Here is a 12,159-nt window from a genome sequence, read left to right as displayed (position 1 = left end):
CGGGGCAGAGCCTCCGGTGTCCCTCGTTGCCGTCGGTGCCCGCGGGGGTGGCGGCCAGACGCAGTTCATTAGCGGGGCTGGTGCGGGGCGGGTGGCCGAGGGGAGGGGGCTAATGGGATTTCACGCATTTCTGCACGGTGGGGAGAGGGGCCGCTGCCGCACGACCAATAACTTCTTGGCAGATGCTCCTCCGGCGAGCGGGAACGTTGAATATTCATGGGGTGCCTCCGGCTGCTTCAGACCCCACCGACCACCGTCCCGTCCCCTCCGAAGGGACCTACACCGGTGGCTTTGTCCCCACCGGGCCGCCGGCCTGTTGCATGCCCTACTGCCGGGAATAGAGGGCACACCGCCCTGGGAAGCACTGGGATCCCTCAGCCCCGACGCGCGGCCCGGAGCTCCGCTCCCCCGGCCCCGCCGCCCTATGAGCTCCTTGCAGTTCGGTCGTTTGTAACCATAAAGGGGAGAAATATCGGTGCGGGCGAAGTTTGCGCGGTGCCGCGGCTCCCGCAGCGCCGGGCACTTTATACTCATTAAGTGCAGCGGCGTTAAGTCATTACCGTAATAAGGAGTTATGCTGAATACAAGGGGCCACGCTTCCAAAGCCATAAATTACAACTGTCAGTGCGTATTCGAGGGATCAACGGAGCTGGGAGTAATTATTTACGGCGTGCTTTATAGAGCAATTAAAAATTCCCCAAATGGTGTTAATTGCTTTCAGTGCCCAGGAAGAGCGGCCCACCCCTTCCGAGCCCGAGGAAAGCCGCTGCCCGCCCGGCCCCGACGGGGCGGGGGCTTTGGGGGCCGCCGCTCCATGAGGAAACGAGATTCGGGGCTGCGAAACCCGCACGGCTTCGGCTGCTGCCGGCAGGTGGAGGGAACACGCTCTTCTCGGCCTCTGTCGCGACAGATCGCGACGGGCCGAGGCGTGGCTGCTCTCCGAGGGGGCGCAACACGGCCCCACATGCGCCACGTTCGGTAATTGATTTCACAGGGGACGGGGAAGGAGAGAAAGAACTTCGGCGAGTGATGGATGTGCGGAAGGGTGAATAATCGCCCGAGGCCGGGAGAGCCCCCCCAGGCAAACGAAACGAACGAATTAAGGAAGGAGAAAGGGACGCCCGGGGGTGGGGGGGCGGTATCGAGGTGAGGTCTGCCCGCAGCCGTCGCTCGATCCGATTTTAGGAAATCGGGAAGATGTTGCAAGTTCCTGAAAGCGCTGCTCGAAACGCAGCCTTTGGAGGAAGGGCAGCGTTTGCTGGGACTCTGCCAAAGTGCCAGGCGTGCCACTTTTGTCCCCGGTTCCCGCAGGAGGGCTTTGTGTTTCGCAGCAGCTGCCGGGCCGGGGGCAGCTCGCAGCGCTCCTGGGAGCCTCGAGCTCCGGAGAAGGGCGGTGTCCGAGGGGGAGCCCTCGAAATTCAGCAAAGCAGAGGGAAACGGGAGCGGAGGGTGGAGGTCAGGCCCCGGTTGGGCTGTCCCTCTCGGCTAGCAGGAGGCAGATGCACCGGATCAATGAGAAAACCTGAGAAAGGGTCGCAGACCTTTGTGAGAGGGGAGAGAGGGAGTCTCGTCTCCACTGCCATCTAACAGGGCTTTTCTCAGCCCCTAACCCCGAGCTGGTGTAGGGCTGAGCCACTGCTTTGGGAACGAGCCTGGTCCTGCAGCTGCTTGAGGATGGATGAGGTGGATCACAAGTTTCAAGGCTGTGAGGAGCACATAAGGCTGAGCTGGCTGACCTGGGACAACTCTGCCACCAGGCTATCCATTTGTAGGGCCACTGGATGCACCTCAGAGTGAGTGCTGATCCTCCTTTTCTCTCCTCTAGGGATGTGAATCTGAAAGCACCAAGACTGGCCCTGACTTGGCCGGGTGCGGGAACTTGTGGCACTGCCTGCAAAGCCCCCTTCAGTCCCAGAATTAGAGAGCTGAATGCAGAAATGAGCTGCCAGTTCTCACAAGGCAGGGCATTTCTAGAGCCATGTGCTCTATGGCACTTTCAAGCCCCAGCCACAAAAAGCCCTTGGGGAAACTGAGGCCAGGAGTAGTTTCAGCTGGAGCATCTGAACCAGGTGTTGTCACGGGGCTGAGACAAGCAGTGCCCAAACTCCCAATGCTATGAGCTGCATGGCTTCCCCAAGGCTGCAGGTGAGGTCTGTGGCTTGCGCAGGAATTAAATCCTGGGGTTGCGCATCATCCCCAAACTCATCAATAATTCCCATCGACTTCCAGAGGTCTCAAACCCCATCTGCCCCATATGTGAGAGGGCTGGAGAAGAGGCTCAGGCCCATCTCTGGAGAAGGATGAAGGCAGCTGCAGCCTCGGGGGATTGGAAGGCCTCTGCTTGGGCGCAGCCCCCCGGACCCGCTGGCCCCAGCCTTTGCTCCCTCCCTCCCTTCCCAGCTCCTCCTAACCACAAGGACTTTGGTTGATGGAGCTGGCGCCAGCGAGTTCCCTGAAGAGTTCAGAAGTCAAGAACTGAGGCAGGTATGGGGAGGGGGGAAACCTGACCCCGGCAGGCGGGGGGGGAGGCGGCCAACCGGGCACCGAGCTGGGCATGGGGCTGCCAGGAGCTGCTGTCCGCTGTAGTCCTATGGTGTCCCCACAATATCCCTGCAGTGTCCTTGCTGTGGGGCTGTGGTAATAAGAGGGCCCCCAGTGAGGGTCTTGGGGTGCCACAGCACCCTGATGCTGGGATGTATGGGTGGACAGACATGCAAGAATGCAGCTGTGCAAATGACCGTGGAGATGTGGGATTGTGGGGCAGCGTGATGAACAAAATACTCATCTCCCCATAGACAGGTGCAGGAGGAGGTGGTGGTGGCTGTGGTGGGCATGGAGGCACAGCATAGGCAGGGACAAAGCAGGACACAGCCAGGAGCAGCAGGCACCCCTTCAGCCCTCACCCAGGAGCGAGCAGCTGGGACCAGTTTGTGCCTTGGGCAATGAGGCCCCACGGCAAAACCTCACAGCACAGGAAGGTAGGCCTGGGCCCCCACCACCTCCTCCTATGCTCCCCCCTCCAAGGGCAGCTCCCTCCAGGCCTGGGCATCTGTGGGGACCTTCCACCTGTGCCTCCACTGAGGGGGTTTGGAAATAGGGGCACGTCCTCCCGCTCGACTTTTGAGAGGTGCTGAGATTTGAAATTGAGAAAACCCATCTGGAGAAAGGGGAGAGGCACAGGTCCAGCAGAGCCATTGCTGCTCTCGTTTCTCACCAACTCCAGGACCAAAAGCCCCCTCCTGCCCCACACCGGGTCCCACTGTTGCTCTTGGGGGGGGGGAAACACTGTCTCCCTGAGTCTCCCTTGCCCACCACATCTCCACGCTGCCCTGCACACACTCAGCACAGCAGTGCTGCCTTTATAGGGCCGAGCCGGGTGGTGATTTTTTTTCTTTTTAGGGGGGGGGGGCGGGGAAGAAGAAACTCCTTTTCTCGTGTGCTCCTCTCCGCTGTCATTCACTCGGCTCCTTTCAGCGTGCAGCCAATGGAGAGTGAGGGCCTGGGAGCAGCAGGCCTTGGGTAGCGTGATTGATGGGCAAACAGGACGGAGGGGCTCTCGCACACGCACTCTGCCGCGCTCCGCTCCGCACCGCGGGGCTCCGGCTCCACATCGCCGGTGGGGGCTTCGGCTCCTGGTCCTCGCGTGTCGGTGCGTGGGTGTCTCGGGCGCGGCGGTATCTTGGGTGGGGGTGTGAGGCGCTATTGGGATCCGAGGGTCTCGGGGTGTGGGCTGCGTCTCCCGCGTGCACCCCGGCGATGCGTGGCTCTGAGTGCGGGGCTGGCGTGGAGCGGTCGCGCGTGGCTCTGTCGCGGTGTCCCGAGGCGCGCAGGTGCGGAGCGATGGGTCTGAGGGCGTAGTGCCTGCCCGGCTCCTGCGTTCTGCTGCCGCGTTTTGGGGTCTGCGCGGCTGTGCCGGGGTCCGGCGGAGGGGCCCCGGGGCTCAGCGCGCGGCTCCGCTGCCGGAGCGAGGACGGACGGCGGAGGCATGGAGCACCTCGGGGCTCACCACCTGCACCAAGGCCAAGCCGAGCCCATCAGCTTCGGCATCGACCAGATCCTCAACACGTCGGAGCCGGGAAGCTGCATGGTGTCCCACCCGCGACTGCAGGACTCGGCGGATTACGGCCTGGGTTGCATCGTGGGCAGCGCCTACAACACGGTCACCGGCGGCTACGGGGCGAGCGGCGGCGGCGGGGCCGGAGCCTACGGCGGCACCTCGTGCAGTATGGGAGCCTTGCCCGGCTCCTACAACGTGAACATGGCGGTGAGCATGAACGGCAACGCTTTGAGCTCGGCCGGGGGGGTGATCCGCGTCCCGGCCCACCGCCCCGTAGCCGGCGGCGTGCACCAGCCCCTCTCCGCCGCCGTGCCGCCGGTGAACGGCATGAACAGTCTGACGGGGCTCACCTTCCCCTGGATGGAGAGCAACAGGCGGTACACAAAGGACAGGTTCACAGGTGAGTCGGGACCCCCTCCCCGCTCCCCTCTCGCTGGGCAAGCAGGAGCCGGCGCCGGGCCGCGCCGGGCCGTCGGGGCTGGAACAGGCCGGGAGCGCGAAGGGGTGGGAATGCGGGAGCATTCCGGTTCCCCTGCGTTTTGTTGTCGCTAGTATTATTATAATTCTTGGGGAAAGGCGGAGAACTCCTCGAGCCCCCGCCGCCCGCACAAACACCCACCCAAAGTTGCCTCGTCGATCGAGGCGCCGTCAGTAGCCCCGGCCCGGCGGAGCGCGGCGGTCCCGGTCCGTGCGGCCGCTTCGGTCCCCTCGTGCCCCGCGTCCACGCCGCGCTCAGCCCTTCCCCAACCAACGGGGACTTTTCACAGCCCCGAGCGGGTTTGGAGCCGCTTCTCGGAGCCGTCGTCTTTTCCCCGTGTAGCCGCGCTCGTTTATTATTTCCGTGGGGTTTTTTGTTTTGTTTGTTTTTTGTTTCCCCCAACAAAGCCAAAACTCCAACAACGAAAATAAGGGGAGAAAAAAACCAACGAACCAAAAAAAAAAAAAAAAAAAAAAAAAAAAAAGAAACAAAAAAACCACAAAAACCAAAACAAAAACGCAACAACGAATTCGTAACTGAGAAAATTTTCTCGGCCGCAGCACCGGAGCCGCTTTTGTCCGAGTTCCATTCCGTTCCGCTCCGCTCTCACTCGGCCCCGTCCCGACGGCCCCGACCCTGCCCGGCCGCAGCGCTCGCAAACGCGGCGGGTTTCACTCAATTCGTATTATTATGATTTTTTTCTGATTATTATTTTCGTGGAGAAAAACCAAACGAAACGAAACAAAACCGAAAAGCCGGTCCCGTTTTCAACGCGCCAAGTTATTTTGTGGGTACGAAACGGTCGGGCAGGGCCGTTACCGCAGCGCCGAACCGAAATTGCCCCGCTTCCCGATCGTGCGGGACGAGGAGCGCCGGGCCGGGCCCTCTGCGGCGCTCCTGGGTCGGAACGGTGGGGCCGGGCCGGGTCGGACCGCGGGAGGACAGCGAGACCCTCCCGGTCCCCAAACTCCCCCTCTCTGCTGCTTCACTGCTGCTTTTTCGTTTCTTTCCCAAAGCGCCGTGCTGCCCCTCCGCCCCGACCCCGCCGTTGCTTGGTTGTTTTTCTTTTTTTCTTTTCCTTTCTTTCTTTTCTTTCTTTTTTCTTTTTTGTTTTGTTTTGGTTTTAATTTTTCGTCCTTAAGGGCTGCAAAAAACCGGGTCGAAGCCGGGCGAGGAGCTGCCCGCCCCGCCGTGCCCGTAGCCCAGCGGCCGCCCCGGGCTCTCCCCCCTTTATGGCCGCCGAGGTCGGAGTTCGGTGCCCGGCTGCGTCCCTCCGCCCGCGCCCATCTCTGCCCCGCGGCTCCGCAGTGGGGGGGTCCCGAGCCCAGCGCCCGGGATCCGGAGCCCTTGTGCTGATGTGTCGCTGCTTGCTTCTTTGCCTCTCATCCCCCCTTCCATGTCCCCCCCAGTGGCCCTCTCACCCTTCACTGTAACACGCCGTATAGGTCACCCCTACCAGAACCGCACGCCCCCCAAGAAGAAGAAGCCGCGCACGTCCTTCACCCGCCTGCAGATCTGTGAGCTGGAGAAGCGCTTCCACCGGCAGAAGTACCTGGCCTCTGCTGAGCGTGCAGCCCTGGCCAAGGCCCTCAAGATGACGGACGCCCAGGTGAAGACGTGGTTCCAGAACCGGCGCACCAAGTGGAGGTGAGGGGCTGAGGGCCGCAGTGCGGGGCCGGTCCTGGGCTGGGGGATGCGGTGGTGAGAGCGCTACGGGGTCTGCGTGCGTATGTATGTATGGAGGTGCCTTGGTGTGTGCACATGGATGGTGCGTGTGTGTGCGTGCACAGCTGTGCGTGTGCAAGCAGGGCACGTGTGCATGGCTGCACGGTGTGAGTGCATCTGTGTGTAGGCCACACGTGTGCGTGTGTGCACGCAGTGTGTGCACGTGTGTGACCTTGCACGCAGATGCGTGTGCAAGCCAGCTGTGTGCACACAGATGCGTGAGCATTCAGTGCGTGTGTATTCAGTGTGAGCGCAGGGAGTGTGTGCAGACAGATGCATGTGTGTGAAAGGGTGGTAGGCACACGGTGCGTGCGTTCCTGGGGTGTAGTATGGGGGACCCCCAGCCTGGTAGGGAGCCCTGGGGTTGCCAGTTGGGGAGTGACAGCTGCGGCCGCACAGCTCCAGTGCTGCATCGGCAGTGGGACACTCCGGAACCCCACTGTGCTGGATGGTACTGGGGGGCCTGGGCTGGGTCCTGCACCTGGTGCTACTGGGATACAGAGCCCTGCATATGCTCAGATTTTGCCCCCCCGCAGGGCTTACTGCTCCTCCTTGCAAAAGTGCATTTTTTCCTCCTGGATGTGCCAGTACATGCGGGCAGGAGAGGAGGAGGTCAGGCTCTCGTGGAGCTCCCAGGCTCTGCCCCATGCTGCTGCTTCCCAGGGTGTCCCTGGAGAGGCAGTCAGTTTTAGCAACAGGCTGCAAAGCTGAGTGCTGGGGGGCTGTACTACTGGGTGCAGAAGGGAGGCACCTTTTACTTTTCCTATGTGCGAGCTGCCTGAATGGGTGCACACTGCCAAAACAAAGTGTTCCAGGCAGGAAAATGAGGCCATGCCTCCTGCCCCCCCCGTCACCCCCCCATTCCCTTTTCCAGCTGGATATTCCATGCACAAAGGGTTGTAGCTTATCATGGGTATTTTGCAAATTAAAGCTTCGCTCCTGGCTGTTTCTACATTTTCTCCAGTGTGGAGGAAATGGGCTTCCCGAGGGGCTGTGTGGTTTTGGATGAGCAATGGGGAATAAGGAGCTTGAAACCAAGGGGTGAGCCCTCACCAGTGTCCTCTCATAAAGAGCGCACAGAGGAGCAGCTCCTCCAGCACAGGGGAGCTGCGGGCTGGAGGGGTTTCTGCTGGCTAAGAACGAGGTCCTGGAGGAGGAGGAACAGCCCTGCACAACAGGGTCAGCTGTCTTCTAACCTGGTTTCCTAAGGAAGTGAGGCAAATGTGGCTTGGCTGCCTCTCCTTGCGTCTGTCAATACTCCTTGCGTCTGTTGGCTAAGTTCAATCCCCTTTGGCAGGGGAGCAGAGGATACAAACCTATTCATACACTTGACAAAGAAAAATAGCTGGGCGAAGAGAAAGGAATGACTGGTTCTGTCGGAGGGAAAGGCTGCAGCCTGACCTCAGCCACGGTATTAGACATGGGAGAATCCACACGAGCCTGAGCTTAAACAAATAAGGGCTGGGGGAGAGCTCTGCCTGTGCCTGAAGCCCCTTCCCCACTTGCATCTGTGGGAATGAGGTGGCTGAGTGATTCCCTCCCCAGATTTAGGTGCTCGCTTGAGACACGGGTGTGAGGTTTGATTCCTTGCTCTGACCGAGCAGATCTGAACCTGCAAACTCCAGCCTGCGGCAGAAGGGTGAGCGCACAGCCAGGTGCCGGTGGCACCACGTTCCAGCTGCCCGGCCGTGGGGCTCCCTGTTCCCACCCCCAGGAGCATCTCCTCCTTGAGCAGGCAGTCATTAAAAATTCATTGCAGTGCAGGCTGAGCAGCCCCGGTGCCATGATATCCCTCGTCGCCGGGATGTGTGACACAGGGAGATGTTGACACCGTGATGAGAACGGGGACTGAGCCGTGAGCCACGCGCTCCCTGTGCGCACCTGGTGGCCTCGTGCTCCGTGTCCCCAGCCCTGCTCTGGGTGTCACTGCCGCACTCAGAGCTGCCGCCTCCAATCCCTATGGAGGAAGAAGACAAGATGACTTGTGTTCCCTGCGAGTTGCTAAATTAAAAAGCTGTCATTATCCCTGTCTGTAAGCAAGAGAGGGGTGCCAGGGATGCTCCCCAGTGGGAGCTGGGGCACTGCAGGTTGCAGCCATCGAGGCGGGGATGTGGGATTTAAGCAGGTTGAGGCCATTTCCCTCCCATCCCCTCCTCCCAGACACTGCAGGGCTTGGACCTGCAGGGCACCTCAGCCAGCCTCCCCCCTAATCCGCCCCCTGGCAGGCTCAGCTCTGCCTCTGTCATTCCAGACAGACATGTGTCTGACCTGTTCTCATAAACTCCCTCCTCCGCCCTGCCCAGTCAGTGTGTTCTGGCATTCGGTTGTTCTCATTGCTCTGTGTGTTTCTAGTATTTAGGCTACATTTTGCTGCTTTCACGGTGTGATTTTTATCCTTTTTACTGTGAGCATCTCCTTGCTTCCATCTCAGCACTACGGCCCAGGGGAAGAGATGGCAGATAAGAGTGTGGGAGGGGATGGGATGCTGCCCATCTCCCCCTCTGCCAGGGTACTACAGACCCCTCTGCGGCTTCCCCTTGGTCCCTACTGCAGCACTGCAGGGAATTGGAATTTGCAGCCCCCTCTTTGCTCATTTGGGTGCTTTGATTTCTGTGTGGATTTCTCCCAGGGCCAGAAGTAAAGTGGAGCTTTTCTTCACCTCTTAGCCTGAGGGAGAGATTTTTCCTTGGATAAATGAAGCTACCCACAGTGCATGGGACGTACCAGTGGTTTGTGGCATGGGGTCACGGCTGTGTTCTCAGCCCCAACCCCTCTTTTCCTCCCCATTCTCACCCCACAACCCGCTGATGGCTGCCTTTCTCCTAGGAGGCAGACAGCGGAGGAGCGGGAGGCCGAGAGGCAGCAAGCAAACCGCATCCTCATGCAGCTGCAGCAGGAGGCCTTCCAAAAAACCATCAACCAGCCCATCCAGGCCGACCCCATCTGCGTGCACAACTCCTCTCTCTTCGCCCTGCAGAACCTCCAGCCCTGGTCTGACGACTCCACCAAGATCACCAGCGTCACCACCGTCGCCTCCGCCTGCGAATAAGGGCTGGCACCTGCGGTGTCCCCTTTGTCCCCGGGCACACGTGCATCCCACGAAGCATCCCTCTATGAGGACCGATGGGGAAGGGAAATTTGCCCCCCAAACTCTCCCTGCCCGCAGGCCTGAGGAGCAGCAGCGGCTCGCCTCCCCCCCAGCCCTTTTGTTCTTCCGAAAGTCTCTGGTGCCGGCCTCAAACTTCCTGACACGCTGCCAGACAAAGCTGAGCCCTGACAGACGTGGCCGCGGGCGAGTGCCCAGCTGGGGGAACTTCCTCTGGGTTCTGCAGGGCTGGAGGCACCCCATAGGACTATATGTATATATAACGCGCGTCTATCGGTACGCGCTTTGGACTGATTGGAACAAAAGGACGCGGCTCCTTGGGAAGCGTGTTTGTGCAGCCAGGCACCGCGCCGGGCCCTTGGCGCTGGAGACGTTTGGGGACGCAACACATGGAGAAAGCCACCCGTCTCTTGGCCTCCCAGCAGCAATTTGTGCTGGCGGCAGCAGGCAGCCCTTCGGACCTCACCTAGCGGCGTCTCCTCCCCTTTTTCATTAATTTTTTTCCTGCGAGGGGGGAAGCAGCGAAGGAACTGACAGCCTCCTGAGGACGGTAAATGTGATATCTCAATTGCACGAAGAGCCCAAACTGTCCCCGGCTGCCACGGCGCCGATCAGCCCGAGCTTTAATAACCAGGAGAGCCCGGCGGCGCTGGGCAGGGGTGCTGCTGCTCCGTTCCATGGGTTATTTCCATATCATTTGCAAAGCGCGGCCCCACGGGTTGCTCTACCCGCGTCCCTTGATGAGGCAGGAGGTTTGCGAGGGTGAAAATGGATTTCACTTCCGACTTTGTTGTTTCTTTAATTGTTCTGAGGGAATGAGACACAATTAAGCACTTCCTATAGCAAACGCCGGGAATATATAGATATTATATATACAGTATATATTTTTCAGTTACTTATAATCTAAAACAGCACTGCCAGTTTAAACAGCTAGTACAGGCAAGCGAGCAGAAAACCTATTTTCAGTGAGATTTTTTTAAGGCTTTTTTTTTTTTAAGTTATGCACTTATAAGGTGTTTTCTGTGTATTCATTTTATAAAGTGCTTGTGTAATTTATGTGGAAACGAGAAATAAAAGATAAAAAAAAAAAGAAGGTCTCCGGGGTACTGAATAAATCATGGAATGCTTTGCTCTTCCCTATTAGATCCCGGAGAGGAGATGTGGATCGGAGCTGGCGCGGGAGGCTCGGCTGCTTAAGATGAAAATAGAGTTAGTGCTTTTTCCGCTCGGCTTTGCTCAAGCCTGCTGGGTTTGGAAGCTGTGGGTGGGTTTAACTCCCCATCGCAGAGCTGTGTGTAGGCTCTGGCTGTGCAGGTAGCGCCTGTGTTAAGTGCAGGAACGGCGGGGCTCTGCCTTCGGTGCGGGTGGGGAAATTCCCCGAGCGGCACACGCAGCATTGGGGCCGGCTGTTAGCAGAGGGACTGTGCAGAAAGCGGGGCTGAAGGGAAGGAAACCTCCAGCAGCAGCGTGGGGAATGATACCCCGATGAGGAATTACTCTGTGTTCCGTCCGTGCTCAGCCTTGCTCTGGGATATCACCCTGGGCAGGAGGAGGCAGACCCTACGGGTGGGAAAGTTCCACTCTGCTTCCCCCAAGGGAGACCCCCAGGGATGTGGCCTTGGCTCCAGCCCGGCCCTTCCCTTAGCGCTGGGGCTGTGTGAGGATTGTGACCCGGCTGGCTCCAGCTCCTGGCCCAAGAGATGCCACCACACCGTTCAGGGCTCGGTCCTGGGGTGGGCAGTGCTGCTCGGGGAGGTTGGGAAGAGAGAGTACGAATAAGCCACTTAATGGGGCTTGGTTTTGTTTTCCCCAAACTAAGTATTGCAGGATCGGGTTCAGTACTTGTGGTCTTTCAGGGTTTCCCCGGCCTGCAGCCCAGCACAAAAATGAGCGCAGAGAGAAACATCCGCAGAGGCGGAAAGACTAAAAGCCAAAAGAAGAGGGGGAAAAAAAAAAAGAAGAGAGAAAGCACAGGAGAATGCCGAGAGCGCAGCTTTGGGGGGACATCTCTAAAAGATACCTGCTTACAAAGACACAAAATAAAACAAGTCGTGGTGGTTTTGCTTTCCAGATGAATGCAACGGAAGCCTTTTGTTTTAATTCTGTTTGGTGCCACGGAGAGGTGTGCAGGAGCAGGCCGGGCTCCCTGTGCAGTACGTGCCCAAGTGGGACGGCTGCGCTTCGGGTATCACCTCCAGGAGGCATTGCTGCCCCGGGGCCGGGGGGCTCACGTTCTCCTTTCCAAGGTTTCCCTGCAAGAAAAAGAAACCAACGGCCGCGAAATAAATACAGAAGGGATCACGGCGCTCACCGCCGATATTAAAAGTGTTTTCTATTTTATTATCGTGACACATCAATATCTTAAAATCTAATTCCAAGACAGCCATTTTATAATATCCACATTCCTCGTTTCGTATTCCAAAATGTTTCCCAGCAAAGCTGAACGTATGGTAATGCACATTGGAGGGCGTGTGCTCGGATGCAATATTTAGCTACACCTCCTGCTAGAGGCTGTCAGCTTCCTCCTTTTCTTATCAATCTTTCCTGTTTTAAAAAAGGCCAAAGGGAAAAAAAAGAGAATCTCGGTGTGGAATGACAACGCATGTAACGTCAGAGACAGAAGAACACTCGTCTGGCCTTTCTGGCAACAATTGCTGCTGGAAGGGCTTTCTGTTGAAGTGTTTTTTTCCTGGATTCACGTTTAAAGTTGGTTTCGTGGTGGGAGGATTTTGCTATCTGCATACACGACGGTCTGTGCCCAGACTGTGAAAGTTGCCTGCAACACGGTGGAAT

The 12,159-nt window shown here is 58.5% G+C and overlaps 1 protein-coding gene across 2 annotated transcripts; it reads left to right on the top strand.

The window, feature by feature from the left end:
- Nucleotides 1-3,451: 3,451 nt before the first annotated feature.
- TLX1 (T-cell leukemia homeobox 1) lies at nucleotides 3,452-11,328 on the top strand. Of its 2 annotated transcripts, none has more exons than XM_046942734.1 (3): nucleotides 3,452-4,457; nucleotides 5,945-6,182; nucleotides 9,087-11,328. In XM_046942734.1, the coding sequence occupies exons 1-3, from the start codon at nucleotides 3,986-3,988 to the stop codon at nucleotides 9,307-9,309; spliced, it is 933 nt and encodes a 310-aa protein (XP_046798690.1). In that variant the 5' UTR covers nucleotides 3,452-3,985; the 3' UTR covers nucleotides 9,310-11,328.
- Nucleotides 11,329-12,159: the final 831 nt, after the last annotated feature.

The sequence above is a fragment of the Gallus gallus genome, chromosome 6 (genome assembly GCF_016699485.2).
Source record: "Gallus gallus isolate bGalGal1 chromosome 6, bGalGal1.mat.broiler.GRCg7b, whole genome shotgun sequence".
Lineage (NCBI taxonomy): Eukaryota > Metazoa > Chordata > Aves > Galliformes > Phasianidae > Gallus > Gallus gallus.
This window is presented reverse-complemented; position numbering and strand designations above follow the sequence as displayed.